Here is a 27,965-nt window from a genome sequence, read left to right as displayed (position 1 = left end):
GTGGACGAGTGTGTGACGCATATGTAGGCTCCAAAGCATCACAGTGAAACCCACACCTGCAAAGCCGCTGTCCTGTGTAAGCAAATGCGCATGGTTGGTGCCATTGAAGGCCCCGCCCGTGGCTGCCAGGTTAAATCCCACCCACAGGAGTAGCCGTTGTCCCAGATCTCGCTGATCTCTGTGCCTCTTGCTTTCTCGATAGTTCTGCTATACGTAGGTGTATTCCTAAGCAATGGATTCGGCTTAGCTTACCCCTGGCCTTCATATTACTAAAATCATATTATTTGCAGCCCTTCCACTGCTGTCTTACTTAGCAGTCTGTTTCCAAGGCTCATGCATTGCATGTAGAACCCTAATTTATACTCGCTCTTCCTGCTGTATTAACCGCAGTTTATGGACCTGTTCTCAGGTTCACGCGGTCTGCCTGGTTTCCCCTCTTTTTTTTTTTTGTCTTTAAGAACATTGAATGTTTCGCTTGACAAGATGATGCCTGTTGTTTTCCAAAGTGGATTTTCCTAATTTACTCCCTGCGCGCGTATAAACGTGGCTCTCTCCGTGTGCGTGCCGGGGTGGATACTGATGCTGCTGCGTGGTGTATTTGAGGCAATTCAGAATCCGCATCACAATGGGGAAATCTTTGGCCAAATCAACTTGGGGGCAGGGGCCTTCCATCTCCTCCTGGCCCCCCCCCCCCCCCGCCTCCAGACCCTCCCCAGGGGTTAAACGGGAAATGGATGTGTGCCTGCCTCTCCCGTGACGGTGTTGCTGTTCTGGGTCCCCTCTATTTTGCTATAATCGGACCCGATCAACCATCTCTCATTTTTGTGTGAGCGAATTTATTCTGGGTGTTATTATCCAATTAACATGTGTCAGCTTGATGCGTTTGAGCTTTTCTGTGTCGGTCCGAGTTCTAAGGGATGCTTGAAAAGAGAGTGTGGTGGAGAAGAAGGCCCTGTGCTGTCTGGGCTTCACACAGAGGATAATGTGGTCGGCGCCTGAGGCTGTCTGTGGGTACCAGAAGTTAGCAAGGAAAGCCCAGCCGTCGTGTTTCTTTTCTCCCTGCTTTTCCCCGTGTGCGTTTTATCTGCTCCCCGTGTTTTATTGTTGAAATAGACCCTCCAAAATGCTTAGCCCAAGAGGTCAGCCGGATTAGAGAAGGCTCGAGGCAAGACAAGTAGGCATGCAAGTTCCCAGATGAAAGAGGCAATAGGGCAGGGATCTTGAATTCCACTGAGACCCCGAGTCTGTTTGCATCCCTTCCAAGGCTGATGCCCCCAGCCTGGGCAGCATCGCAAGCACAGAAGAAATCGTAGAGTTGTTTGAGAACCTACCCAGAGCGTATACTCACACGCGGAGTTCACAGCACGCGGCCAAAGGGTTGCTTCCTGCGAGGGATCACTAAGGCAAGCCTGGAGGCGGATGTACGGCGTCCAGACGGGCATGCAGGGAACGATGCTGCAAACCATTTGCTTTCTCCAAGTCCCCTCCCCCGTCTACCCAGACAGTGGTTTCACTCTGGGGCGCTGGCGGTGAAGCCAGGTGCTCTGGTTGACTTCCCAAGCCTTGAAGGAAATCGGGCAAGGACAGGCGAGTTGAGTGGCATAGCTTTGGGCTTCCTGCAGTTTGCAAGTTGTTCTGTGGGTCTAAGTGGAGAACTCTCTCTAAATAAATATGTTCGGTGGTTTCCATTGGAAGTTGGTTAAATAAGAACCAAGTGCTGGAAGGTGGGGGCAGGGGATGCTCCCTGTAGAGGGTGGGCCTGCACACGTGACCTGTCCCAGAAGTTCAAGTGTGCTGAGAAAGTCTGGTCTGCAGAGTTGGCCCCCGCCTGTCTCTGCCTCTGCAATATTTGAGACCGGATGGTGCGGCCAGCAGAGGGCGCAAGGGGTTGGCTGATGGCTGTGGAAGGTAGAGGGGTTTCTGCTCAGTACCTCTGCTGCCATCAGGGTGTTCACACGCCTCTGTTTCGTGATGGATCTTCCTGCTTCCTGCTTCCTGCTTCCTGCCCGGAAATGCTTGAGAATTCTATGACCTGTCCCGCAGGTTTCCACAATAATCAGACGGTAGAAGGCTACCTCCCCCAGCTCCAAGGAGACAAGATGTTGTCTCCAAGCTTGTCACAGTGAGCGGTCCTCCAGGAAGTGTCAAACTCGTGAGTCCCCTCCCCCACCCAGCTCTGTTACATCTGGATGGCTTGAGCCACCTGCCACACCCTTAGGGCAGCCTGACTGATGGGTGACCTCGGGTTGCGGGTCGGCACCACCTCTTTGCCTGGTGGATCTCTGATGGAAACAGGCTCTGCTCCGAGCCCGGGTGTCTCTGAAGGAGCCGGAGGGGCTAAGGCTTTAGGAGCAGGCTCTTTGTTGAGGAACGAGGGGACTTTTCTGCTGGCTACGCCGCGGTCTGGGGTCCTGGGTCTGCTCTGAGCCTTCCCGGCACCAAACATGAGTTTTAGCAGGATGTCAAGAAGAGAAGCCCTGAGGCGTCTTCTGAGCGGGTGTGGGGCTGCAGGTGCGCCTCCTTGTGATCTGGCGGGCCTGTGCAGGGACGGTGCGAATCGACCTCATCTGCCGTCCTCATCTGTTGTCGGCATGAGTCATGGCTCACTGGTCGGCTGCCTTCGGCATCCCGGGCTGGGAATGGCTCATTCAGCAGCCACATGGCCTGTGGCCTCCAGGGTGGCTGAGCGGAGGTCGGACTGTCCTAATTTGATCCCCAGTTGCCTGCGTCTGTCTCCATAGCTGGTCTGCCAGGGCTGCTTTTAGCAGCATGGGAAAGCTGACTTCAGAGGCGCTGTTGCCTTCTGCCCCCTCCCCCAGGACTCCCCCGCCCCGCCCGACACCGGTGCCTAGGTAAAGCGAATATAAAAGAAGCCTGATTAATAGCCAGCACTGAAAAAGAAAAATCAGCTTTAGAAACAGCTGGTTTGGGTTGTAATAAATATTCACCGAGTAACACATAGGAAACTGAGGACATCACATTAAGTCCAAAGTGGCAGATAAAAATTGTTTACATTCCCACTACCCAGAGGTAAGTTTTGTGAGCATTTTGGTAGATGATTTTTAAGGTTTTTTTTTCTTCTTCTGCACAGACAGGGATGTATGTATTGGGGGGGGGGGGTGTACCTGTGTATATTCGTCTTTGTCTTTGTTTTGCAGAAATAAAGATACTTGTTTTCGTTGAATGGAAGAATCTGCATAAACATTTTTGGTGTTTTGAAAACTCTTGGCCAGCATCCTTTTCCTTAACCGTAGCTGGGTTCATTTAAACACGCACTGATTTTCAGATATTTAGGTTGGTTCTAGTTGTGGGTTTGTTTAGCTTTGCCTTGCCTTGGATAAACAGTGCTACCACAAGCTCCCTGCAGTTAGGTCTTTGTTCATATCCTGGATCGCTTCTTTAGAATACACCCCCCACGAGAGAGAACTGGAGGGCCAAGCCGTGGGTGCAGTCCCAGGACCCCCATCCGTGAAACCACACAGTCTTCCGTCCCCACCAGCAGTGATGGTGAGGAGGCCCACTCCCCCAGGCCTCACCACCACTCCTGATAGGACTGTCGCGTCAGTCCCCAGCAGATGAAAAGTAGTCACTTAGGGTTTTGCAGTCATTCAGTAAGTAGCCACGATTGAACAGCTACAGGCATTTTTTATACACGTTTTGGCCGTCGATATCAGCCCTTTGTAAACTGAATCAGTGCCAAACGTCTCAAACATAACAGAAGCTCAGGTTTAATTAAGCTTGTTCAGATGCCTAAGCCCTAGAAAGCCATTTGCGAAACAGAGGACTGCAAAGCGTAGGGGTTTCCCTTAATACCAGTGCTAAGTAAGGGCAAGGATTCAAGGGCCAGAGACCAACCTCTCACTCCCAGCCGCCATGCAACACACTGTGTGGCCAGTAGAGGTAGCTGTTGCACCAACTAGCTCCCAGCCTTATCTGGGCGTGCAGCCTTTAAGATGGAAAAATAAACCAGTGCATGCAGTATTTTTAACAACAGTATTTATTTAAAAAAAAAAAAAAACAACACAACTCATGACTTTAGAGTTTAAAAAAAAACTGCTTATTTTGTGCCGTCTTATGTTTAAATATCAAGCTCTCTGTTAATATTAGTAAGAGCCACTATATGGGATTTATTATTAATCATCTATTTTTAGGCATGAAGCTCTGCTGTATTATGTTTTAGCCGCAGAAACTGGAATTGAAGTGTCACAGACAAATTTAGCACACATCTGCGAGGAGAGGCCTGTAAGTCCATGCATTCTTCTCAGAGTAGGTACTCTAAGGTGAAGAGCAGTGCGCTGGAGGGTTTTTTGCTTTTAACAGGCAAAATTAGTCAGTGGGCCGAAATAGTCATGAATTCACTTTTTCTCCCCTTTCCCTCTTAGGACCTGGCCAGGAGATACTTGGGTGTTAACTGTGTTTGGAGATACTACAATCTCTCTGTTTTCCAAATCGACGCTCCTTCATTCGGTATGTCTAGAGACGCGGGTGCTAAATGATGCAGGCTTTCTGTCTTGAGTCCCAGGAAACAGCCAACAGCTCATGGGAAGTGTGATGCTGGTAAACAGTTAGGGAAGACCGGGCAGATCTGCCGCTGAGACCACGGCCGTCAGCCGCCCGCGGCGCGTGTCCCCTCGCCCCCTTGATCCGCGGTGTGCTCACACCCACCGTTCTGAATCCGTGCGACCTCACAGAGAAAGCTGGGGCAGAGTGATTCCGGGGCTCGGTCACTTCCTGCTGTGTATTCCCTGGGTTCTCTGCTCGTCTCTCCAGGGGAGGGGCTGGCTCCAGCAGCCACAGCTCCGACGCCTCTGTGGACAGCCTTCCCAGAGTCTCAGCCAACACGGCAGAAGGGTGCAGGGTGGCAGAGGCGAGACACCAAGGATTTCCCCTCTTCTCTCTGCTCCGGGCCTTGTCTGTGGCAGCAGCTGCCTGACAACTCACTTTCTGGTCCCAGCCCCCAGAGGGCTGTTAGTCCCCAGTAACATCGCAGCCACAGATGCCTTTTTTTGTTTTGTTTTAAAATTTATTTATTTATTTATAATTTTTCTTTTTTTGACAGGCAGAGTTAGACAGTGAGAAAGAGAAAGATCTTCCTTTTTCCATTGGTTCACCCCCCAAGTGGCCACTACAGCCGGCGCTGTGCTGATCTGAAGCGAGGAGCCAGGTGCTTCCTCCTTGTCTCCCATGCAGGTGCAGGGCCCACCTCCACTGCACTCCCGGGCCACAGCAGAGAGCTGGACTGGTAGAGGAGCAACCGAGACAGAATCCGGCACCCTAATTAGGACTAGAACCCAGGGTGCTGGCACCGCAAGCGGAGGATTAGCCAAGTGAGCCCTGGTGCCGGCCTATTTATTTATTTGAGAAGCAGTGTTACAGACAAAGAGAGGGAGAGACAGAGAGGGAAGTCTTCCATCCGCTGGTTCACTCCCCTAAATGGCCGCAATGGAAAGAGCTGGGCTAATCAAGAGCCAGGAGCTTCTTCCAAGTCTCCCACGCAGGTTCAGGGGCCCAAGGACTTGGGCCATCTTGCACTGCTTTCCCAGGCCATTAGCAAGGAGCTGGATTGGAAGTGGAGCAGCCGGGATTTGAACCGGTGCCCATATGGGATGCTGGTGCTGCAGGGGGAGTCTTAGCCTGCTATACCGCAGTGCTGGCCCCGCAGCCACAGCCTGTAGCAGGGAGAGCCCCGGGCTGGGTGAGTGCGCCGGCCTATACAGTGCCTGACAAATGCAGATTCTGCATGTTGTGCCCTGCAGCCTATCTGAAGATGGGAGATCTTTACTACTATGGCCACCAAAACCAATCCCAGGACCTTGAGCTGTCCGTGCAGATGTATGCCCAAGCAGCGCTGGACGGAGACTCCCAGGTAAGCGACCAGGAAAACCAGCTCTTGCTAGTGCCCAGCTGCAGGCTCGCCAGAGGTCCGCCCGGCCCTCGCCGGCCACAGAGGCCACAGAGTTCACAGTCCTCATTCACCTGTGCTGACGTGTGATCTCTGAGGGCACCAGTCATCCATGAGGTTAATCTTAGGTGAGCACCTGCTGTATTCCCCACACCATTCTCACGGCCGTCCCATGCAGATAGAGGTTATTATTGCCACTTTATAGTTGAAGATACCGTGATACTACAAGATAGCGAATTGTTCAAGGCCCAGGGTCTGGCCCTGCATGGCTGACTCCCCACCTAAGGGTGTTTCTACCAGATTCTGGCAAACTCCTTCACCCCGTAGCAACCGGGGCAATTGGCGATGTGGCTCAGTGTTTCAGGGACAGGCCTTCTCTCGGGGAGGTGTTCTTTGATTTTTCTAACTTTGGAATCATCTTGGGTTTATAGAAAAATTACAAAAAGAGCTCATAGAATTCCTGTACGTCTGTCACTTAGCTTTCCGCAGCGTTGACGTCGTACGGAGCCACAGTGCAAAGGAAGAACTTCCCACCCCCATCGATGACGTTCGCTCTCGTTTGAGTTTAGGTTTGGATAGTCTGTCGTCAGGACAGGAGTCGGGCTGCGTGTGCAGCTCTGTGGCTGGGTCTTCCATTTCTTCTCGTTCTCTTCCAGTCCCCGGCCTGTTATCTGCAGTGCACCTGCCACTTTTTGACTCTGTCTTATCGCTAATCGCAGGGCACCATGCGTGATATTACATAGCCTCTTTAATTAGCACTCCCCATGGCTGCCCCAAGTCTCGCATGCGCGGGTGGCCTGTCATCTCCAAGCCCGGCCTTGGTGGTGGCTGCTCGTGCCCTTGCTCATGAACTCACACCTTGCTCTCCGATCTCCCCAAGGCTTAGCGGTGGGACCCAAGATAAAGCGCTGGATGTTGGTCTCCCTGCCATGGGGCCCACGGTCCACCAGGCAAGACCTGCAGGTTCTTTTCTGCCATGTGGCACTGCCAGCCAGTGCGACAGTGGCCACCTTCATATTTCCACCGTTTGAGTAATTGCCTTATAATCAGAGAGATAGTTGACTGAGTCAGGCCAAATGGTTTTACGACTACTTGATAACATATGGCCTATCTGCTTTCTGGAAAGGTTTTCCAATTAATACACCACACCGAGCAGTGATTAAATAGAGAAAGATGACTGAGATCTTGTCAGCACTGGCTGCTTTCATGATTTAATTCTCCTAATTGAATAACTGACACTGATGTTTCATTACTGTCTGAAATGGCATTTATTTATTTGCTGGTGAGGATCACACTTCTACATGCACTTGATAAATCTTCAGATTTCCTTTTATATGAATTCGTTATTCTTACTCTCTACCTGAGTGTCTAGCGGAGTTTTGATACTTTTTATTCAAATTAGAATTAGTCCTTTATGTATTTGCCTAGAAGGTAAAGGACCATAAGCAGTTACATTGCATAAAAATATCTCCCTAGTCTGTTTTCTGCTTCTCTTTAAAAAAAAAAAGTTTGATCTGTTTATTTGAAAGCCAAAGTCATACAGAGATGGGGGGAGAGAGAGAGAGAGAGAGAGAGAGAAGGAGAGATCAATCTTCCATCCCATCCTCTGGTTCACTCCCTGGATGGCCACAAGTGGCTGGGGGTAGCCCAGGCCAAAGCCAGAAGCCAGCAGTTTCACTCGGGTCTCCCACCTCGGTGGCCAGGGCCCAAGTACCCGGGCCATCTTTCACTCTTTCTCCCTGGCCATTAGCAGGGAGCTGGATCAGCAGTAAAGCAGCCAGGACTCAGGGCACCCAGATGGGATGCTGGCGTCGCAGGAGGTGGCTTTACCCACCATGCTGGCCCCCGTTTTGCATTTCTTTTAATCTTATTTTTCCATCCACCAGAGGCTTTGCAGTTTTATAGAGTAATTTTTTTCCCTTTTCTTCTACTTCCTTAAGTGTTAAGAGCACCTTCCTTTTGAAGAGTGGTGAAGCGTTCTGTTTTCTGCTGCTGTGTGTGCAAGTGTGCATCTTCGAGACGCTGGTCTCCGTAGAGGCTGCTGGGCAGCGGGGTGGAAGTTAACAGTTCGCCGTGGACCCTGTCTGTCTGCAGCTAAAGCCCACCTCCGCTCCAGCACTTTTCAGCCTGTGTGACTTCGGGCAAGTTCCTTAACCTCTCTGTGCCTCAAGTTCCTTTCCTGTAAAAGAGAGAGGATACTGGTGCCTGTGGTTTAGTGTTATGCAGATTAAGTGGGCAGATGTAAAATGGAATAAGCCTCTAGATCACAATACTCGGGAAGTATTGGCTGCTGTTGCTGTTACCACGATCGCCAAGGCAGGGCCAGGGTGTGCCTCCTAGACGAGGGTCAATTTCATTTCCACTGTTGTGTGTGCAATGGAAGGGCAAGGCCGGAGGAAAGAAAGAAACCACGTAGACACCATCAGGCAGTCCTTGAAGGCATGGTGAAGCGTCTCTGCGGCCGGCTGTTACGTTATTGGCTCTACACGGCATAGTCAGATTGAGTGTCAAGAGCCAGGAGGCGTGGAGATGGCCACACTGACCTGGGAGAGCGGAGGCCAAGGGCTGTCCATCGTCCCCAACTTAAGGTGTCCGTCCCGGGCTGTGCTCCTAGCCACAAGGTCACCCCGCCAGAGTTCTGACTGGCCGGTGGCCGCCTCGGGCACAGACCGCAGGTGAGGGCCATTGGCTTCAACTCCGCGTCCTGGTTTGCGCACGATACAAGGGCACGTTTTCGGGCAAGTTCTGTTTGGAGAGCGTGTGCAGAGAAGGCCAGATCTCCTGGTTGACTGGCTTCTGAGCAGATGTGACACAGCATCCTGGCTCCCCTGCGAATAAATTTCTCCGATGCATCCACTGGGAGACACGACTCATCAAGGGAGACGACAAAACCATCTGGCTGTGGGGACCGAAAAGGAAATGTAGAGGCTGTAAAAGTTGACATTCTCATGAAGGGCATGCTCTGGGTTTTGTGCTGCGGCCTTGATGTGCTTCTTTTGTGCCCCTAGGGCTTTTTTAACCTGGCCCTGCTCATTGAGGAAGGTGCTATCATCCCACACCACATCTTGGATTTCTTGGAAATTGACCCAGGTCTCCACGCCAGTAACATCTCCATTCTCCGGGAACTGTATGAAAGGTGAGTTCGTAGCTTCTCGAATCCTGCGGGATCTGGGGGACCCAACTGGGTGGTGATTGCTTCTGGGTTCAAGTTAGCGCTTCCGTTCACGTGAGCCTCCCCAACCCCCCCCTTTTTATGTAAATTGTTATAGAAACAAAGGGCCTGGAATTTGATTCTATTAGAGAACCCTCCGCCAGACCCAAATCTGGTTTCTTTCCTAGTATCTGAGGCTTAAGATAGACAATGTGTTTTTTCTGAAGTTCAAGTGCTGACCAAGATTTTCCATGAGAGTAGAAAAAACAGTGTATCTGATCAGCCTATGCTTTTCTGAAAGATAGGGAGGCCTTCCCATGGCTGCACTTTGGACACACAAAGAGCAACCGGTGGGCCCCTGGTGACCCGTCACCTCTTCGTTAGGGACAACGGTGGCCTTTCTGGAGGCCCAGATCACACAGTGCTGGCATTGCCGCCTCCAATGTACACGTTTGTGCGAGAGCAGGTGCACATAGCGTGGAGGGCCTGCAGGTGCTGTGTGAGCAGTGCCGGCCAGGGCGGCCTGCATGCCAAACTGTCCCATGCTTTGTCCGCAGGTGCTGGAGCCACAGCAGCGAGGAGTCCTTGAGCCCGTGCTCCTTGGCCTGGCTCTACCTTCACTTGCGGCTTCTCTGGGGCGCCGTCCTGCACTCTGCCCTGGTAGGTCCCCCGTCCCCCAGCCCCGGCCACGTGGTCCCTGTGTCAGCCGACTGATGCGTACTTCGGCTGTTTGCAGGTCTACTTTCTGGGAACCTTTGTGCTGTCCGTATTGATCGCCTGGACTGTGCAGTGCTTCCAGTCTGTCTCAGGTAAGGATTTATTAAAAAGCCAAGGCGCCGTCAAAAAGCAAGGCTTCATTTTGCCTGGCATCATGCCGCTTCCTGGATTTTAGGATGATCGTGTACCAGGCGGGGGTCCCCTCGCGGAGGTGCCATGATCCCTGGGTGGGGAGAGGCCACAAAATTACTATCTTTTTTTTTGCATATTTATTTTATTTATTTGAAAGGCAGAGTGACAGGCAGAGAGAAAAATGCCTTCCATCGTCTGCTTCACTCCCTACATAGCTGCAACAGCCAGACGTGGGCCAGGTGAGAGCCAGCAACTGGGTCTGGTCTCCCACATGGGTAGCAGGGGCCCAGGCACTTGGGCCATCTTCCACTGGCTTCCCAGACACATTAGCAGGGAGCTGGATCAGGAGCGGAGCAGCCGGGACTCAGCCCAGCACTTGGGTAGGGGATGCCAGGGTCTTCGCTTAATCTTCTGCCCGTTGCCAGTCCCCCCAAATTGTTGCATTTTTTTCAAAGTAAGGATTTTGATTCAAAAGAAGCTTAAGAAACTGAGCTAAGGTGTCTTCTCCCATTGCATAACAACTGTATTAACATTCTACCCGGGAACCTCAAAACCCACCTTCAAGGCCCTGTGGTGGGAAGTTGGGCAGCCCACTCACTGCTGCAAGCCATCAGCCGCGTGAGAAGATAAACCCGCACAATGGGTCCAGGGCCCAGCCACGCAATGGCCTGCGAAGCTTGGTCCCACTCCCCCCGCGTGGGTTTATGAACTGGCGGTGGTAGTGATTAAAGCAAGGGCACCCGGTCACTTCTGTTGGGGGTTATAGCCAAGGTGTGGCTACTCGTGAGCTGTGACTATGGCCAACTGATTTGACCTTGCTGGCCTACCAATTGCTCATCAGTAAAAAGGCACTCACCAAAATGACCACCGTGGTTAAAGATGAACACTTGGGTTGATCTGGCACAGAGAGCCCCTTCAGCAACTGTTAGCTATCGTGTTTAGCTGCCCGGTTACGCCCTAGGCTGGCTTGCAAGCAAGCGCTGGGGCTATTGTTTGCTGTCACTGGCACTTAGTAGGTGTTCAAAGCCGCCCGTGGTCCCTGCAAACCCTGTTCTCTCCTGCCATCTCAGGCAGCTACAAAAGGATGCAGTAACTCCCGCACGCTAACTGAGACCCTAACAAGTGGATAAATTAAGACTGGACATGGCATCGAAGCTGCTGATGGGTATCAGATGATGAACAGCGAAAGGAGACCATTTCCCCTTCTGGTCTCTGAGGGGAAGAGGGAGGCAGTGTTAGGAGAGACTGGCACGGACGCGTCTCCCGCGGCTTTGCCTGAGCAGGTTACCCCAGGAGCCAGCCGAAGTCCTCCCAGGTTCGGGGTCTCCTGGGCGGCTCCTCTAGCACACTCTGTCCCCTCCCTGGATTTGTTGCCTGGGATAGCACGTTTATTTTGCATCTTGTCAGTGTTTTCCATTTCAAATTATCTTTGTCATTTTTACTCTGCAGAAATATTGTTATGATTATTACAAATGCAATTCCGTTGGAGGAGCCGAAAATTGTCTTTATGATTTTATGCCAGCTGGTAGCCATGAAAATCCAAGGGCGGGTGGAACTGCTGCTATGAGAAGGCGTCTTTCTCCTGTCTCCGCGTCCTCATTGTCAGTCTCTCCACGCCCTCGTCTCCCTGTCCCTCCTGTCCTTTGATGTCTTCTTCCCTTCTAAGTCCTCTCAGGTCTTGGCCTCCATTTTTTCAAACTTTCTCACTTGCCTCCTCCATAACATACTTGCTTCTCTGTTGACCCAGAGCAGGCTCCGTCCGAACAGAGTCTTTAAAAAAGCATTGAACTCCACGCCCTTCACCTTACAACACAGAGAGGAGTCAGTGCCAATGCCAATGCCAGTGCCAGTGCAGTAGGGTCCATTTCAGTAGGAAAAGCCCAGCTCACAAATCACTCAGGGATCTTGTTACACACAGATTCAGAAGGCCTAGGGAGCGTCTCAGATCCAGCTTTTTTTCAATTTTCTTTTCTTTTTTTTTTTTTTGGACAGGCAAAGTTAGACAGTGAGAGAGAGACAGAGAGAAAGGTCTTCCTTCCGTTGGTTCACCCCCCAAATGGCCGTCACAGCTGGCACACTGTGCCGATCCGGAGCCAGGAGCCAGGAGCTTCCTCCTGGTCTCCCATGCGGGTGCAGGGACCCAAGCACTTGGGCCATCCTCCACTGCACTCCCGGGCCACAGCAGAGAGCTGGACTGGAAGAGGAACAACCAGGACAGAATCCGGCGCCCCAGCTGAGACTAGAACCCCGGGGTGCTGGCGCCACAGGCAGAGGATTAGCCTAGTGAGCCGCGGCGCCAGCCTCTTTTTAATTTTCATCGATTTGAATTCACCCATTAGGGAGACAGAAACAGAAAGACCTTCTAGCCACTGGTTCACTCTCAACACCTCCTGAAGCTGGCGCCCAGCGTCCCGTGCCCTGCCTCTGGAGCCATGCTGTCACAGGGAAGGAGACCCAGTAGCGAGTACTAGGTGCAGACAGCAGTGGAAAAAGAAGACGTGGGTTTGACCACTAGGAATGTCCCTGCTCTGTGGCTCTGAGTGAGGCGTGTGGCTGCTGGTTGGGGGTCGTTTTGTGATTAGCATTTTTCTGTAGTCAATTGTTCTTAAAACTTAGCGATTTAGAGCTAAGCCTTTCAGCGGTGCTGCCCGTCCTCGGGTTTACGTGCAGCTCCATTCACGTTCGTGTCCCCTCCACCCCAAGTGGGCACATCACAGCCCTGGCCGCCTTTGGCTGTCCTGCACTCCGGAGGCCAGCGGTTCAGGATGGTCGTTAGCGTGGGAGTGCAGCGTGCCATACACTGTACTTCAGCTTCCTGCTGGGTGAGACAGCAGTGCAGAAGTAGCATGCCTACCGCCTGTTGTTGGGAGATGCAGCGAGATACCACGGAGCCAAGTGCCCAGAACTCTGTGATAGGAGCTGGGGTTCCAGGCAGTAATGTCCTCCCGGGCATTACCGTGCAGTGCGCAGGGACAGCACGCTGATGCCAGGTAGCGCCTGCACCAAAGCAGCTGGATTTGCCTTAGTAAGCAGCCCGTAATTACCAGACCCTTTCTACAACCTGGAGTTTTTTTTTCTAAAGATTTATTTTATTTCTTTGAAAGGCAGAGTTTGAGAGGGAGAGACAAGAGACAGATCTTCAACCTGCTGGTTCACTCCCCAAATGGCTGCAACAGCCAGGGCTGGGCCAGGTTGAAGCCAGGAGCCTGCAGCACCATCCAGGTCTCCCATGTGGATGCAAGGCCCATGCACTTGACCGTCCTCCGCCACCCTCCCAGACACATCAGCAGGGAGCAGCCGGGACTCGAACTGGCGCTTATACAGGATGCTGGGGTCTCAGGCGGTCCACCCCGCTGTGCCACAAGAAGCTCACATTCCACTGGGCAGCTCAGCCTCTCTTGAAGCCCCCAGGGTGGTGAAAGGTCCCTGGGCCTTGGCCAGGTCTAGGGCCACCCAGATAATCCAGAACACATTGCCCAAGGCCTCTGTCCCTCTCCCAGCTCAGCCACTGGCTTTGCAGCTCCTGGGTCTCCGGGGAGCGCTCCAGTAGCCCTGCCCAAGCCCAGCGCCCTGAGCCTTGTTCCTCCCATGGCTGCCGCAGGATGCTTAAAGGCAAGGAGAGGACAGCCGTGGGCGGCTCAGCCACTTCCCACCCTCCAGCAGGCTCCTTTCCCTGTCTGCTGGCATCTCCAAAGCACGCTCTCCCCCACTCCCCCCTGTCCAGGGATCCATGCGGGATTGCCTTAAGGGATCCCAAAGTCAGGTAGATCCCTAGATCTGTCTCCACGTCTGCCCCACCACAAACCTCCTCTGAGATAAAACAGAACTAAAAAAAAGCATGGAGCCCACCAGCTGTCTGAGGGAAAAAAAAAAAAGAGAAAGAAAATAGGAATCCTAAGAATCCTGCTCCACCAGTGTGAATGTAGACTTTGTGTCCAGACGGAATACAGAGAACAGGGCAAGATCTGCAGAGCTGCCGGCTCCTAGGCCCAGTGGGACAACTGGTCAACCAACACCAGCCTATCCCCTGCATTCATCATTCAAGCCAACTCATCCTTTCTGCCTAAGTGGTTAGCTGAGCGTTCATTTAAACAGACTAAGATGATGGGACAAGATTAATTAAACCCGTTCCTGCTCCTTTTCTGTCCTCTGCCTTTCCAGTTAATGAGATTTCTGGGGAAATTACAGGAAAATGTCACAGAGCTGTGCTCATGAAGAAAGCAGGGGCCTTAAAGTCAGAGAGATTTAATGGTGAGGTTGTGTTCGTGTCCTGTCTCATTACCCTTGGCACTCTCCCAGGATCTCCACTTCTCAGAGTGTTCCCGGGTCAGGAATCCACTCTGCACTGGGCCCTGAGAGATGCAGAGGCCCAAAAACAGAGGGCTAGACCTTCTCCCTGGGGTCCATTTTCTAGAACTTTCCCCAGCTCTCTGCACAAACTTCAGAAAGTCTTTGCATTAAAATAAATTTTTTGTTTGATTCCTTTTCCCCCCCCCAAAGAAATCAATTTATTTATTTATTTAACAACAGAGGAGAGAGAGAAAGACAGAGAGAGGTCTTCTGTCTGCTGGTTCACTCCTCAAATGGCTGCAACAGCCATGGCTGGGCCAGGCTGAAGCCAGGAGCCAGGAACTCCATCCCAGTCTCCCACTTGGGATGGCAGGGGTCCAAGTACTTGGGCCATCTTTCACTGTTTTCCTAGGCACGTGAGCAGGGAGCTGGATTGGAAACAGAGCAGCTGGGATTTGAACTGGCCCTCACATGGGATGCCAGCGTCGCGGGCAGGAGCTTAACCGGCCACGCCACCACGCAGGCCCCATTTCCATTTCGCCATGAGCCTTTTGAAGTCCCTTCATGTCTCATCTTTGCAAACATTGTGCCTCGCAGGATTAGATGCAGTGCCCCGCGTTCTGATACCTGGTGGGTCCCCGCTGGGTCCCACTGGCCGGCAGGTGGTTTTCCACCAGTGGTCCGTGGAGAGGTGTTCAAGCTTTTTCCGCGAAAGGGTCAGAGAAGGAGCGCTTTGTGTTTGCAGGGCTGTCGCGGTCACAACTGCTCAACTCGGCCGTTCTGTCACTTGAAAGTGGCCATCGTGGCTGCGCTGCTACTAGAACTGTGCTGTGCACCCCACATTTGAATTTCAGGAGTTCTCCCATGTCATGAAATGATTTTTGCTCCGCCGTAGAAAAACGCAAAAGCCAGGCTTAGTTCAAGAGCGACTCGGGAACAGGTAGCGGCTGCTTTTGGCCTGGGGCCGCCGGATGGGCCAGCTCTCGATTATTCCACTAATGCACAGGAAAGCGATCCCCTAGGCGGCACGTCGCCCACAAATCACTTCCACTTGGCGCTGCCGTATCCTCTGTAATTTTTTAAACTGCAAGCTTGTTCTCCTGGTTACTTTGATTCTGGTCCAGTAGTAAAATGAGCACACAGTCTGGGTGCACAGGGACAAGGAGGCCCCTTTTAAATGAGCAGTGGCTGTAGGGGGCTGGTGTGGTGCTCTTAGCCTCCCACATAGGAGGAGAGTTCTCTCGTGGATAACAAGCCCACTGTAGAAACAGCAAGCATCCCTCTTGGGCTCTTATTGGAAGATTTAAATGGTGGCAATACTAACTAGGCACTAGGCATTTCTTCAACATTTACACACTGGTCTCCTCCCCCCCACAACCCCACCAACGGCTCCCCTACCTATGTTTAATTAGAAAACTGATTGCTGATTTAGCTTGTTACCATGGTGACTTACACATTCCCTGGGCCAGATGAAATGTGCCATAGTACTTCATTGACTTCCGCAGACATCATTGGAAAAATACAGCTCGGGGCCTAAGGGGACTTGGGCCCCATCTGCTGCAGGTCCCTCAATTCCCAGGTACAGAAGCCAAAGCCTGGGAGATGCAAGGTTTTAGGACGGACATAGCTGCCATTCAGTAGTGTCCCAAGGTCACCGTCAGTTAGTGGCAGATCACTGAGACTTGGTCTGACTACAGCTGAGTGGGCTTTGGACCTCATCACTGGGTCTTTAGCTACCAGATCATGGGCCACAGTGGTTAAACGACCCTGGAAATGTCACGGGATTTGCTGCTATCCTGTCCTTTCAGAACAGCCTGCACAACACCTGCTGTAGGATTTGGCAGGAAGTCCTGGGTTCCTACTGGTGGCTTTGGGACCCATGCCTGAACTTCCGAGAATGGGGCCCTGGGAGGTGACCATAGATGTAGGGCCCTTCGAAAAGTTCCTGGCAGGGCCAGTATTGGGGCTCAGCGAGTTCAGCCACCGCTTGCTAAGCCAACATTCTTTATCGGAGTAGCAGTTCGAGTCCCAGCTGCTCTGCTTCTGATCCAGCACCCTGCGAATGCACCTGGGCAAGCAATGGATGATGGTCCAGCTGCTTGGGCCTCTGCCACCCCAATGCGGGGATCTGGATGGAATTCCTGGTTCCTGCCTTGGGCCTGGCCAGATCTGGCTGTTGCAACCCGTTGGGAAGTGAATCCGCAATGAAAGATCTCTTTCCTTCTCTCCCTTTCTCTCTGTCACTCTGCCTTTCAAATAAGTAAAATTAATCTTTTTTTAAAAAGTTCATAGAAAATAGGATTAAAAGTTAAGTTTGTTTTGGTGTTGAAAATTTTTGAAGCCTGTGCATACACAGTGTCTTTAAAAATTTCATGGTAAATGCATGCAATGAAAAATGCGTGTTGTGTGCACAGATTTCATAAATTTTTTGCACCAAGAAACATTTATTGTTCAGTTTCGTTTTCCTGTGAGCTGTCTGAGGCACCCTGGTCCTGGAGGTGAGACTCTGAAGGGGTTTGTCTGTCTAGAAATCAGCTGTCGGCAGATGGTAGCATTTTCTAAATGGCCATGCATTTCCAGATGGACATTTGGGAATCTTGAAAATGACCTTTCCTGCTAAAAACCATGTACGACTGAAATATTGCCAAGTGTACCAGAGATCACTGCTTAAAGGCAGCCTAACGGTTGCTGGTTCATCCTCCGGCCACTGAGCTCACCACACATCACACGACCCTGAAAAGTGCTACCCCCACCCCCTCTTTGAACCACAGCTCCAAGAAACTAAGGAACCTGCTCAAGGTCTCCCATCAGAGCTATTTGGCTCTTGGTCTTTCTGGCTTCCAAGTTTGTGCTATTTTGATAAGCAGCTGGGGCCTGAGAGAGAACTGTCAGCCCCACAGAGACAACACACCACTCTTCCATCACTCCTGAAGCTACGCACTTGGAATTACTAAATCTTAACATTCCCACAGTAAACTTGGGTATTGGTAGTAACAGTTAACATCTGTTGACTACTTATGAGTGCCAGAGACTGTTCTAACCACTTTATAAGCATTAGCAGCTCATTTAACATTTATACCAACTCTACAAGGTGGAAACACCTTGTCTGTTTTTTGGACCCAGAGGATGGTGGGTAACTTAGCCCGTGGTCTTAACCGGGACGTTTCTTGGGCCTGGCTTATCAAGCAGGGATTTTCAGCTTCAGTCCTGTTAATATTTGGAACTAGATCCTGTGTTGTAGGGGTCTGTCCTGGGCAGTGCAGGATGTGTAACACCTGCCCTGGCCTCTGCCCGCTACGATGCCAGCAGCACCGCCTGTCCCCATCCCATTGGTGGTGACAGCCAAGTGTCTCCAGACATCGCCAACTGTCCCATGGACTGCAGAAGCACACCCCCCCCCAAAAAAAAAAAAAACTACTGACATAAAATAGAGAACTATATTGAAGGTGGTCCAACCTTCCTAAAGACAGGTTGATAGGAATTAAACCTAGAAATAATGTTCTCCACCCCCTAGACACATTTTTTTAAATAAAATAAACCAATCTTGATGCATCGCCCAAATGGAGTAAGAATAAACCAAGACTCCTTTCTCATTGGTTGGTGGAATTTATGGCTTGCATTGCTCCGACATCATGGAAATAGAAGATAAGGCCACAGCATGTGAAGCATAGAGCGGAGGGTTTTGGGGCCTGGAAGTCATAACACAACTGCAGCAGCTTAGAATTCCAGGCTCTCAAAAGCAGCCAAGATCTTTGCACATCCATTCCAACCGGCCATTCTATAGAAGATAGCAAAGTCCAAAGAAGTGACGCAGTGGCGCCAGAGTTGCCTGTCTCGTCAGTGTCAAGGTCTCGCGACTCCTCCCTGGCTTGCGGGGGTCTGGGTGTGGCCGGGTGTCCTTTCGCGCTGAGTGCTGAGCCCGTGTTGTGTGCGTGTCTCTGCAGCCAGCCGCTCCCCTCCAGTAACAGCCCAGGCCTCTGCCGACCCCCCCAGTTCCACGGCAAGTCCAGCTGTGACTCCGGCCACAGATGCCTCCCGCCAGAACCAGCCCTCGGTCGCTAATAACCCGGAGCCGCGTGGGTGACCTGTGCACTCCAGGGTCGCCAAGGACAGCGTCCTTCCCAGAGCTGCCGCTGGAGGGCAGGGGCCAGAGCATCTGCTGAGAAACACCTTCGATGACTTGTCAACTGGGTGTGCATTTTGCACTTGGTCTCTTTCTTTCTTTGTTTTTGTTTTGTTTTGTTTTTTTAAATCAAATTACAAGGAGGTACCCAGAGCAGTCGGTGGGTATACCAAAGGTTATCAAACAGATACGAGCAACATCTTGACCATGAGGGCATTCCTGGTGACTGTGTGTGTATCGGGTGTCATAGTTTGCCTGGGGGCATGGCTGAATTCTTCCACACCAAGCTGTACGTTAAGAATTTTACCCATTTGCTCATTCCCTGTTATTCGAGAACAGAGAACTGTGATTCTGTTACCAGGTAGATAGCATTTCAGTGCCTGTGTTGGCTGCAGCCCTGCTGCTTGAAACCCAGCTGACAAATTTCTCTTTGACTACCCAAACCCATTTACAAGGCACCTTGAAATAAACAGCTTATGGCTGAAAATACAAGGAAAGCGATGACTTTGTAAATTGGTTTACATTTTTTTCTCCTTGAATTTTTCTAGGGTTGTAGTGCTTCCAAATCATTTACTGACCTTGGTGGATGTCTTTTACATTTCAATCAAAATTCATAAGATAACATCTAGAAAATTCTAGTATTGAAGTGTATTTTTCTCCATGAATTACCCATTAGAATAGACTGGCAGCAATGGAATATGCAGAAAACAAGGCTTTAGCTCATAGACTCATCCCCATCCCTATGCCTGCCTGAGTCCATGGAGTGTGTGTGTGTGGGGGTGGGTGGGTGTGTGGGTGTTTGTGTGTAAGACTGAGAGGGAGACGGAGAGAAAGAGCAGAATGGATGTGTGCTGTTACGGTAGTAAATAAATCAGTAATGCAATATTGTGGGTCCAAACTACTCTTTGCACTACTTTATTTACAGTAGTAAATAAAATTATTTTTATACAGTTGACTATTGGGAAGTGGCTGCTTTTTTTCTTTTCCGTAGCTACTCTTGTCATCAGAGTCCCGTGGTCCATGCATTCTTGTTCAGGAGACAAAAGGAAGGTCCTTATTAGGAGAAGCCTTGCTTCTGGTAAGCCATTAAGGTCTGGAGACATAAAGGTGGCCACGGCTCCTCCCTTGTCTTGGGATATTGTCTTTCGTGTTTGTCAGAGAGCTAGACTTTGGAGTCTGACAGTCCTGGATTCAGATTCTGGCCCTATAACTTTACTAGCCCAGTAACCTTGGATGAGTGATGAACCCACTTGGCATCTTTGATTCTTGTGCTAGGAAATGAGGGGAACACAATCCACTTCTCAGGCTTCTCACGTGTGCAAACGCAATCGCGTGTGCCAAGCCTGCAGAACGGTGCCCTGAATCAGGTTGGTTGGTATTCTTTGAGAAAAATCTTAGGGGCCACGTAGTCCTCTCTGCTGTGCCTCCATCCTCTCTTCCTGGCAAACACACGCTTCCCCAGCTGCCTGGAACAAAGGCTGTGGAGAGCTCCCAGCTGCACCCGCCACCGGGAGTGTCTGCCCAAGGTTATGCCTTTGCCAAGAGCAGCGCACGGCCCGTGGCTCACTATGGGCGGGGTGTCTCAGCTCCACTGATGTGGTGGGCAGTGGGCTTGGGCATTGTCGGATATTAGGCAGCATCCCAGGCCTCTCCACACTGGATGCTGGCAGTGCACACCCTCCTCTGTCCCCCTGGTTGTGACAGCCAAGGATATCTCCAAGCACTGCGGATTTTTCCTTGGGAGCAAAATCACACCGCCCTGCAGCTCGAGAATGACTGATGGAGGAAAACAGAGATCCCTTGCCTTGGAATAGCCCTGCCGGGGTTGCCAGCTCCAGAACCCCGCCACCCTGCAACCCAGCTCTGCCCTCCTCGGGTTCCTACAGAGTAATCAACCCCTTAACACGGTGAGTTCGTCCCCGCTCGGGAAGATGGAAGTCTACCACATCAGCAGGACTGGGCGCTTCCAAGTCCCCTCTGCTTAGCCTGCACCTGTTCTACTCCCAGTGTCTTCACGCGGTCTCTCCCCATGTGCGTCTGGGTCCTAACCTCTCCTGCTGAGGAGCCAGTCATTCTGGATCAGGACCCGTGCATGTAAAGTTTTGTATCAGTTGCCTGTTTAAAGGCCATATCCCCAAGTATAGTGATGTTCTGAGGAGTGGGCGTCATACAAATGGGGGTGGGGGGGCAACCGATGCATCCCATCTAACACCAAGCTAAGACACGATGGGAGGCAGGCTCAGGTCTAGGCTGTGGGCTTGCTGGAGCATCCTGATCTGAGACCTTGTCCAACACACCGCTCATGTCCAAATGAGGCTGGGGGATGTCGGGGTGGGACAGGTGGGGCTGGCAGGCCCGTCATCCCTTCGTGTCCCGTCTCGGATATCTGTTCCCAGGTGTTCTCAGAGCTGTACAACCTGCGTCCAACCTGCACCCCAAGCCTTGCCGTTCCTCTTCTCTCCAAAATCCCTGCACTCGGTTCCCACTGGCTGATGTCCAGGCTGGCTGGGACGGAATCCTGCACAGTGAAAGTCGCACGGGGAAGGAGGAAGGAGAAGAGAATAGGAGGGTGGGGTACGAAGGTGATACTCGCTACTTGCCTCTTCTCCCTTCCGTATGGCATATTCTTAGACCAGACGGTACAGACCACATTATGAAGCAGATCTAATCCATGGGTATGATTTTTTTTGTCCCACCAAGATATATTTTTAAAAATCTTGATTAGTTTCTAACATCTTAAAAATCAAGCATCAGGGGCTTTTCAAAAATGTAAAGAGATGGCAAGCCTGGGTTGTCATTGCTGCATGGCCAGAGCTGGCTGAGGCCAACAGGTCCACCCCTTTTGGATAGAACCTGCTTGTGCTCGATAGAACCTGCTCATACTGGTTTATTCCTGTCCACAGCTTTCCCTGTCACTTGTTTTAATATACAGACACTTGAGTTTGCGACTGATCTTTTGGACTTGCCTGTGTTCATTGTTAATGACTTCGTTGTGGCAAGTCAAGAGGACCAGGGATGGTACTGAACGCCAGATTCATCTACAGCTCAGTACCTGCTAAGCCTGTGGGAGCTGGGGAGCAGGTGGTCTTTCCCTCCCACCCTGGGGCAGAGGGTGACTGTGGGTCTGTGGGTTGTTGGCAGTCCCAGTAATAAAGTGCTTAACAAAGTTGTAGACAAACTGTCTATTTGGAAAAAAAAATCAATAGTTTTCCTACATCAGCAATAACTAACTAGAAAATTAAATATTAAGTAGTGTTAATCTAAATAAGGCTTCTGGTATAATATCAGCACAGTGATAAAGTGTCTTGTAATCAACCGAACAACGAACTCATTCACCTGTACCAAGAAAAATGTTTAAATTCTATTAAAGGACATAGAAGAAGATAGAACTAAGGCAGTATACCATGTTCGCTGATAGGATAACAACCGCCAAACATGTGATTCTCCTGGGAACCCGTCCATAAATTCAGTGACCTCACAGTCAAGTCCTGATTTTGCTGAGTTGTGACAATGTGATTTTCAGATTTCTATGGGGAAAATGAAAGTCCGTGGGTGGCTGAGGAAAGGAAAGGAAAAAGAAGTGAGTTTCAACGTCTTGTTAGACTACAAAGCGCCAGGCACGGGAACAGCAGAGTGCAGTCCAGAAACAGACAAGTAGCTGAATGGGAAAGGTAGAAGAGCCCAGACCTGTGGGAATTTGGCATTTGATAAAGAAGCATCACAAACCAGCTGGGCTAAGAAAAGAATACTTAGTAGATGGGTTTGGGGAATTGGCTAATCTTATGTACAAAAATAAGACAAACTAACGTGTCCTTTATATAAGAAATAAAAACTTCCAAATGAATTTAAGACTTAACCGTGAAAGGCAGAACCACAAACCTAGAAGTGGAAAATTTAAGACCCCGTTCCACACATTTTTTAAAAGGTTTATTTTATTTATTTGAAAGATGGGGTGACAGAGAAACAGAATCTTCCATCTACTAGTTCCCTCCCCAAATGGCCACAATAGCCAGTGTGAGGCCAGGCCAAAACCGGAAGCCAGGAGCTCCATCCTGGTTTCCCACATAAGTGACAGAGGCCCACGCACTTGGACCACCTTCCACTGCTTTCCCAGGCACGTTAGCAGGGAGCTGGATCGGAAGTGGAACAGCCAGGACTAGAACAGGCACTCCAATATGGGATGCTAGTGTCACAGCAGCAGCTTAACCACTGGCCCCAGATTTCACACATTTTGAACAAGAAAAGATTTCTTAAACAATATACAAAAATAAACAGATTTCCTTTCTTAAATAATAAAGGATTTCTCCTCAAAAGCAAACACCACAGTCAAGTTGGTAGAGAGATGACTAACAACAAAAGGCATCTACAACGTCCGGCACCACAAATGGACCAATATACAAAGATTGCACACCAATCAGCTGCATAACAAAAAGAAATACACTGGAAAAAATAGTCAAAGCACATCAAGTCATCATGGACAGAGAAAACTAAAGGCTTAAAGATGAAGAGCTGTCCAACCCAACTCAAAATCAAAGAAGTATGAATTAAAATCAAAGGATAGCTCTTCATTCCAGGCATGGAAAGCCAACACTATAGCAAAAAATGTTCTACATGAAGGATCTCTGTGAGTGAGACCCCAGTGGAAAGAAGTGGCCATCAAAGAAGGAGGTACTTTTCTCTGAAAGGAGGAGAGAACTTCCACTTTGCTTATGGCCTTGTCTAAATACTGATGAAATTTGTGGATTCAAAAGGCTTCCATAGCCTTGGCAGCTTATGTCAAGAGTCTCGGGTAATCACTGATGTCATACATAGGAGTGTTTATTCTTAGATTAACAACAGGAGTTACTGTGCACTAACTCCCCATGCAGGACCTCTGTCCTCAATGATGCACCAGACTCTACAGAACTAGATTTATGAATGACAACAAAGATGCTACCCGTGTTAAAAATATATTGATTAACAAAAAAAAAAATCAGATCTATAACTCAATACCATCTATATCTCAATACCATTGTGTTAAGTTAAAAACCAAACTAAAGGGACACTGTATACAGAGGTAAGTATATATATATATATATATATATATATGTAGTGATTAATATAGAGATTTATGTGTATATGTAATTTATACACATACATGCATACATACACATAAATGCACATACATGCATATTCACATAGATCATTCTTTGTCTTAAGATATGCATACAGTTTTAAACCAGAGTTTCTCAGCCTTGGTGATGTTCACATTTGGAACTAAATAGTTCTTTGTAGTGAGAAGGAACAACAGGCCCTTGGCATTGCAGAAGGTTGAGTAACATCCCTGGCCTCCCCCTACTGGACACCAGTGGCACCCCTCAGTTGAGACAGCCAGAAATGTCTCCAGACTTTGCCAAGTGTCCCCTGGGGCAGGGAAGCAGAAATGCCCTGGTTGAGAGCCGCCGACCTCGGGCACCTGCCAGTGTATTGGAGGAACTAGTGGCGTGTTCAGAAGTCGGCATGGCAGAGGGCGTGTGCAGAAAGGGAAAAGGAAGCAAGAGCAGCGTCTTGCACACAGTGGTGATGATGCGCCGCGCCGTGAACTGGGGAAACTCGTTACCCCAACCATGGGCAGCTGCACTCCAAATGCAAGAAACAAAGAAAAACAAACCCAAACTGGCCTCCATGCTTATAATTGGCAGGTGTTCATGGGAGTTCAGTCATCTACAGCCTAAATGTCTTTGAAGACAAAACAATGTAGTGTTTTATGCAAGCTCTTGCTTTGGGGTGTTCATTGTGACTTCAGACTGAATGAGGGAGCCTTGCCTATCCTTTAACAAGTCTGTGCTGAAGCATCCCTTCATGATGCTGGGTGTCAGGAAGACTGCGCTGAATTAACCAACAAACAGGAAATACGCGCGCGTGCACACACACACACACACACACCCTGCAGGAATCAGCAACGTGGAGCGTGCACGCTGGGGAAAACGTCAGCCCTGCTGGACTACTCGGATTTCCAGATTAGAAAACGCCAGAGAGAAGCCTTTACAATGATGCGGTGTTCTTGTTACAGACTGAATGTGTCCCACTTTCCCAAATTCATAGGTTGAAACCCTAACTCCAAATATGGTAGCATTTGCAGGGGGGGCCGTTGGGAGGTATTCAGGGTCAGAAGAAGCCAGGAAGGCGGAGCCCGTGTGTGGGGATTGGTGCCTTTATTGAAAGGAACCCCGAGAGCTTGCTCTCTGTCTCTCCCCACACTGCACAGGAAGAGGCTGTGCAGGCATCCGGCAAGACGCCACACCAAGGGAAGAAGCCCCAGAGTGAAAGCTTTGTGCTGTCACCTTGACCTGGACTGCTCAGCCTCTGGAACACTCCTGGTGTTTCAGCCAATCTGTGGTATTTTGTGATAGCAGCCTGGTCAGATTAATATAATTATTTAAGAATAGCATATTATTGGAAAATATAAATAGTGAATGTAAAGCTAGAGTGGCTTTATTAATATCAGGGGAAAAAAATGGGCTTCAAGACAAGAAGTACTATAAGATCCAGAAAAAGTAAGTCGGGAACATAGAACTAGAACATATATACACAATTGCATGCAAGTATACTTATGTACTGATGTGCATACACATGAGTGCAGATACATTTGTGTGTGTCTAGTCACAGTAAGCAAAAACTGACAACTAAAAGAAATAGACAAATCTACCATCAAGATTGGAGACTTTAAATATACACTCTCACTCATAGAAAAACTGACAAAAAATTAGCCAATGTACAAAAGATCTGAATGGCACTTTCTTAGTTAACTTTTATAAAATAGTATGCCCATCAGTTGCAGCATATACACTCGTTTCAAGGGCACATGGAATGTTCACCAAGATGACCCGTGTCTTGAGCTGTAAAATGAGTTTTATTAGATTTCAAACTACAGGAATTTCATAGAATAAGATCTGACCACAATGGAATAAATTAAAAATAAACAAAAACAAAACAACAAGAAGAGCTAGAAAAGAACAGCTCACTGCTAAATAATTTAATCAAAGGCGAAATCACAAAGAAAACTAGAAAAGATTTTGACCTAAATGGTAATAAAAACAACATACCAGCATTCCAGGGGGTTTGTAATATTAAATGTCCATAAGAAAGCAACGTACAGCTCAAATCAATGATCTAAGCATCTATCATAAGAAAAAAATCAAACTAAGCTTGAAGTAGGTAGAAAGAAATAAATAATAGATAAATGAAGAAATTAGTGAAATTGAAACCAGAAAAAGAGAGGAAAAATCAATGAAACCAAAAACTGGTTATTTTGGGAAAAAAATCAGTAAAACTGAGAAATGATAAAATTATGAGTAACAAGAATAAAAGAGGGACATCACTACAGATGCCGCAGATATTAAAAGAATAAGATAAATATGAAATTTTTATGACAGTGGTTGACAACTTAATTGAAATAGAAACTTTCTTGAAACATGTAAACTGCCACAGTTAACTTAAAAACAGATAACTTGACTATATCTTTAAGGAAATTGAACTCAGAGTTTAAAACCTTAAAAAGCAAATTCCAAGTCCAGATGTCTTCAGTGACAAATTCTGTCAAACATTTTGGGAAAATATAATACTAACTCTATACAAACTCTTTCAGAAGAAAATACTTCTGAACTTATGAGGCCAACATTACCTTGATATGAAAATCTGACAAATAGGAAATTAAACTCAGATCAAAAGCCCTCATAAATATAGATACAAAAATCTTTAAATAGACATTAGCAACTTGAGACAAGCAGTTAACTAAAGTATAGTTTATCCCAGGAATGCAAGGCTATTTAACATTTTAAAACAGTGTAATTCATCATTTTAATAGGTTAAAAAAAAGATAAAACATGATCATCTCAATAGATGAAAAAAATCACTTAACAAAATTCGGTATCCCATTATGATAAAAGCACACAGAAAATGGATGAGAAAGGAACTTTCCCAATCTAATAAAGGTATCCACAGCAAAACTAATGACTATGGTACTTAATGGCAAAGACTGGCTGCTTTTCCCCTAAGATTGAAACTAAGCGGATGTTTGCTTTTAGCAGTTTTACTCAGGATTGTGCTGGAATCTTTTGTTTAAAAAAAAAAAAAAAAAAAAAAAAACCTAACAATATACCAAGTAGATGCTATAACAACTATATGAATTTATCAAGGTTGCAGGATCCAGTGTCAGCACACAAAAACAAGCTATGTTTTGATATAATATACTAATGAAATGCAAATTTAAGAAACTACTAGAAAGATGCCAGAAAATAAGAAATACCCTGGGGCCGGTGCTGTGGCATAGCAGGTAAAGCTGCCGCCTGCAGTGCCAGCATCCCATATGGGCGCCGGTTTGAGTCTCGGCTGCTCCACTTCTGATCCAGCTCTCTGCTGTGGCCTGGGAAAGCAGTGGAAGATGGCCCAAGTCCTTGGGCCCCTGCACCCACATGGGAGACCTGGAGGAGGCTCCTGGCTCCTGACTTGGGATTGGTGCAGCTCTGGCTATTGCAGCCAATTGGAGAGTGAACCAGCGGATGGAAGATCTCTCTCTCTCTCTCTCTCTCTCTCTCTCTCTCTGCCTCTCCTTCTCTCTATGTGTAACTTTGACTTTCAAATAAATAAATCTTAAAAAAAAAAGAAATACCCCAAGTTTCTCAAAAGATTTATAAAATATGCATTTTGAAATCTAAAAGCATTACTGACAAACATTAAAGAAAACAAGTAAAATGGAGTGACACACCATGTACATGAATCAAAAGAATTAGTATTTTCAAGATGTGAATTCTCTCCAAGTTGATTTAGCAGATTTGTTGCAATCCTAATCAAAATTCCACAGTATTTTTTTAAAAAACTGTCAACCTGATTCTAGAATTTATACAGAAATACAAAGAACTTGAATAGCTGAAAACAATGCTAGAGGAAAATAAAGAACAAAATTGGTGAACTGACAGTTTGATTTCAAGACATACTAGATACATACATAATGCTATAGTTATTAAGATAGTGTTAATTTCCATTAAGATAGTTATACAGGTAAATGAGACAGAATTGAAATTCCAGAAATAGACCCATACATACGGGATGGACTGATTTTCAGTAAAGTTGCCAAGATACTTAAACGCCTTTGAGAAAAAGATTTTCATATAAACAATTTGATAGTCATATTCTGAGGACAGAGAAGGAGACAACAGCTCAAAACCAGTTTCTCCTATGTCTTAGGACATGTCCTATGTCCTATGTCTTAGGACATAGATCATGCCTGACATCAGGTGCACAGGAGTTTTTCCCCCCTAAATCAAGCAGATAATCGATTCTACAGCGGACGTTAGCTGATGTCCTCTAAGTTCATTCAGGTCTGATAGTGTCTACCTGGAGAGAACATCGGGTCTCACAGGCTGAGTGCTCAGCCCCTAAGACTGCATCCCCCTTTAGATGCTGGTCACAAGCCCCACTGACCAGGCAGAAACGGTACAGCCTCCGCCACAGGTTCCATTCATGTGCCTGAGCTGTGCACAGACCTCATTTACCGACTTCCTAGGAAGAGGGTTACAAAGGACATGGAGGAAGAAGAGAGGCGTCGGGAGGGACGCGAGGAGGGACTGGAGCCTCCACGCTCTCTCTCGAGGGCACCACCCTCCAGGGAC

General features: G+C 48.6%; 1 protein-coding gene across 2 annotated transcripts in view; it reads left to right on the top strand.

Annotated features, from left to right (window-relative positions):
* Positions 1–19,270, top strand: part of SEL1L3 (SEL1L family member 3) — a 109,684-nt gene extending 90,414 nt beyond the window's left edge. For both annotated transcript variants that reach the window (XM_002709381.5, XM_017350581.3), the window contains 7 exons: positions 4,152–4,242; positions 4,383–4,467; positions 5,757–5,866; positions 8,911–9,038; positions 9,611–9,713; positions 9,790–9,862; positions 18,137–19,270. In XM_002709381.5, coding sequence (XP_002709427.1) covers positions 4,152–4,242; positions 4,383–4,467; positions 5,757–5,866; positions 8,911–9,038; positions 9,611–9,713; positions 9,790–9,862; positions 18,137–18,276 — 730 coding nt within the window. In that variant the 3' untranslated portion in view covers positions 18,277–19,270. The remainder of the gene's footprint in view (positions 1–4,151; positions 4,243–4,382; positions 4,468–5,756; positions 5,867–8,910; positions 9,039–9,610; positions 9,714–9,789; positions 9,863–18,136) is intronic.
* The last annotated feature ends 8,695 nt before the right edge of the window (positions 19,271–27,965 follow it).

The sequence above is a fragment of the Oryctolagus cuniculus genome, chromosome 2, assembly GCF_964237555.1.
Source record: "Oryctolagus cuniculus chromosome 2, mOryCun1.1, whole genome shotgun sequence".
In the NCBI taxonomy this organism is placed as follows: domain Eukaryota; kingdom Metazoa; phylum Chordata; class Mammalia; order Lagomorpha; family Leporidae; genus Oryctolagus; species Oryctolagus cuniculus.
The sequence above is the reverse complement of the archived record's forward strand: the minus strand, read 5'-3'. Positions and strand labels throughout refer to the sequence as shown.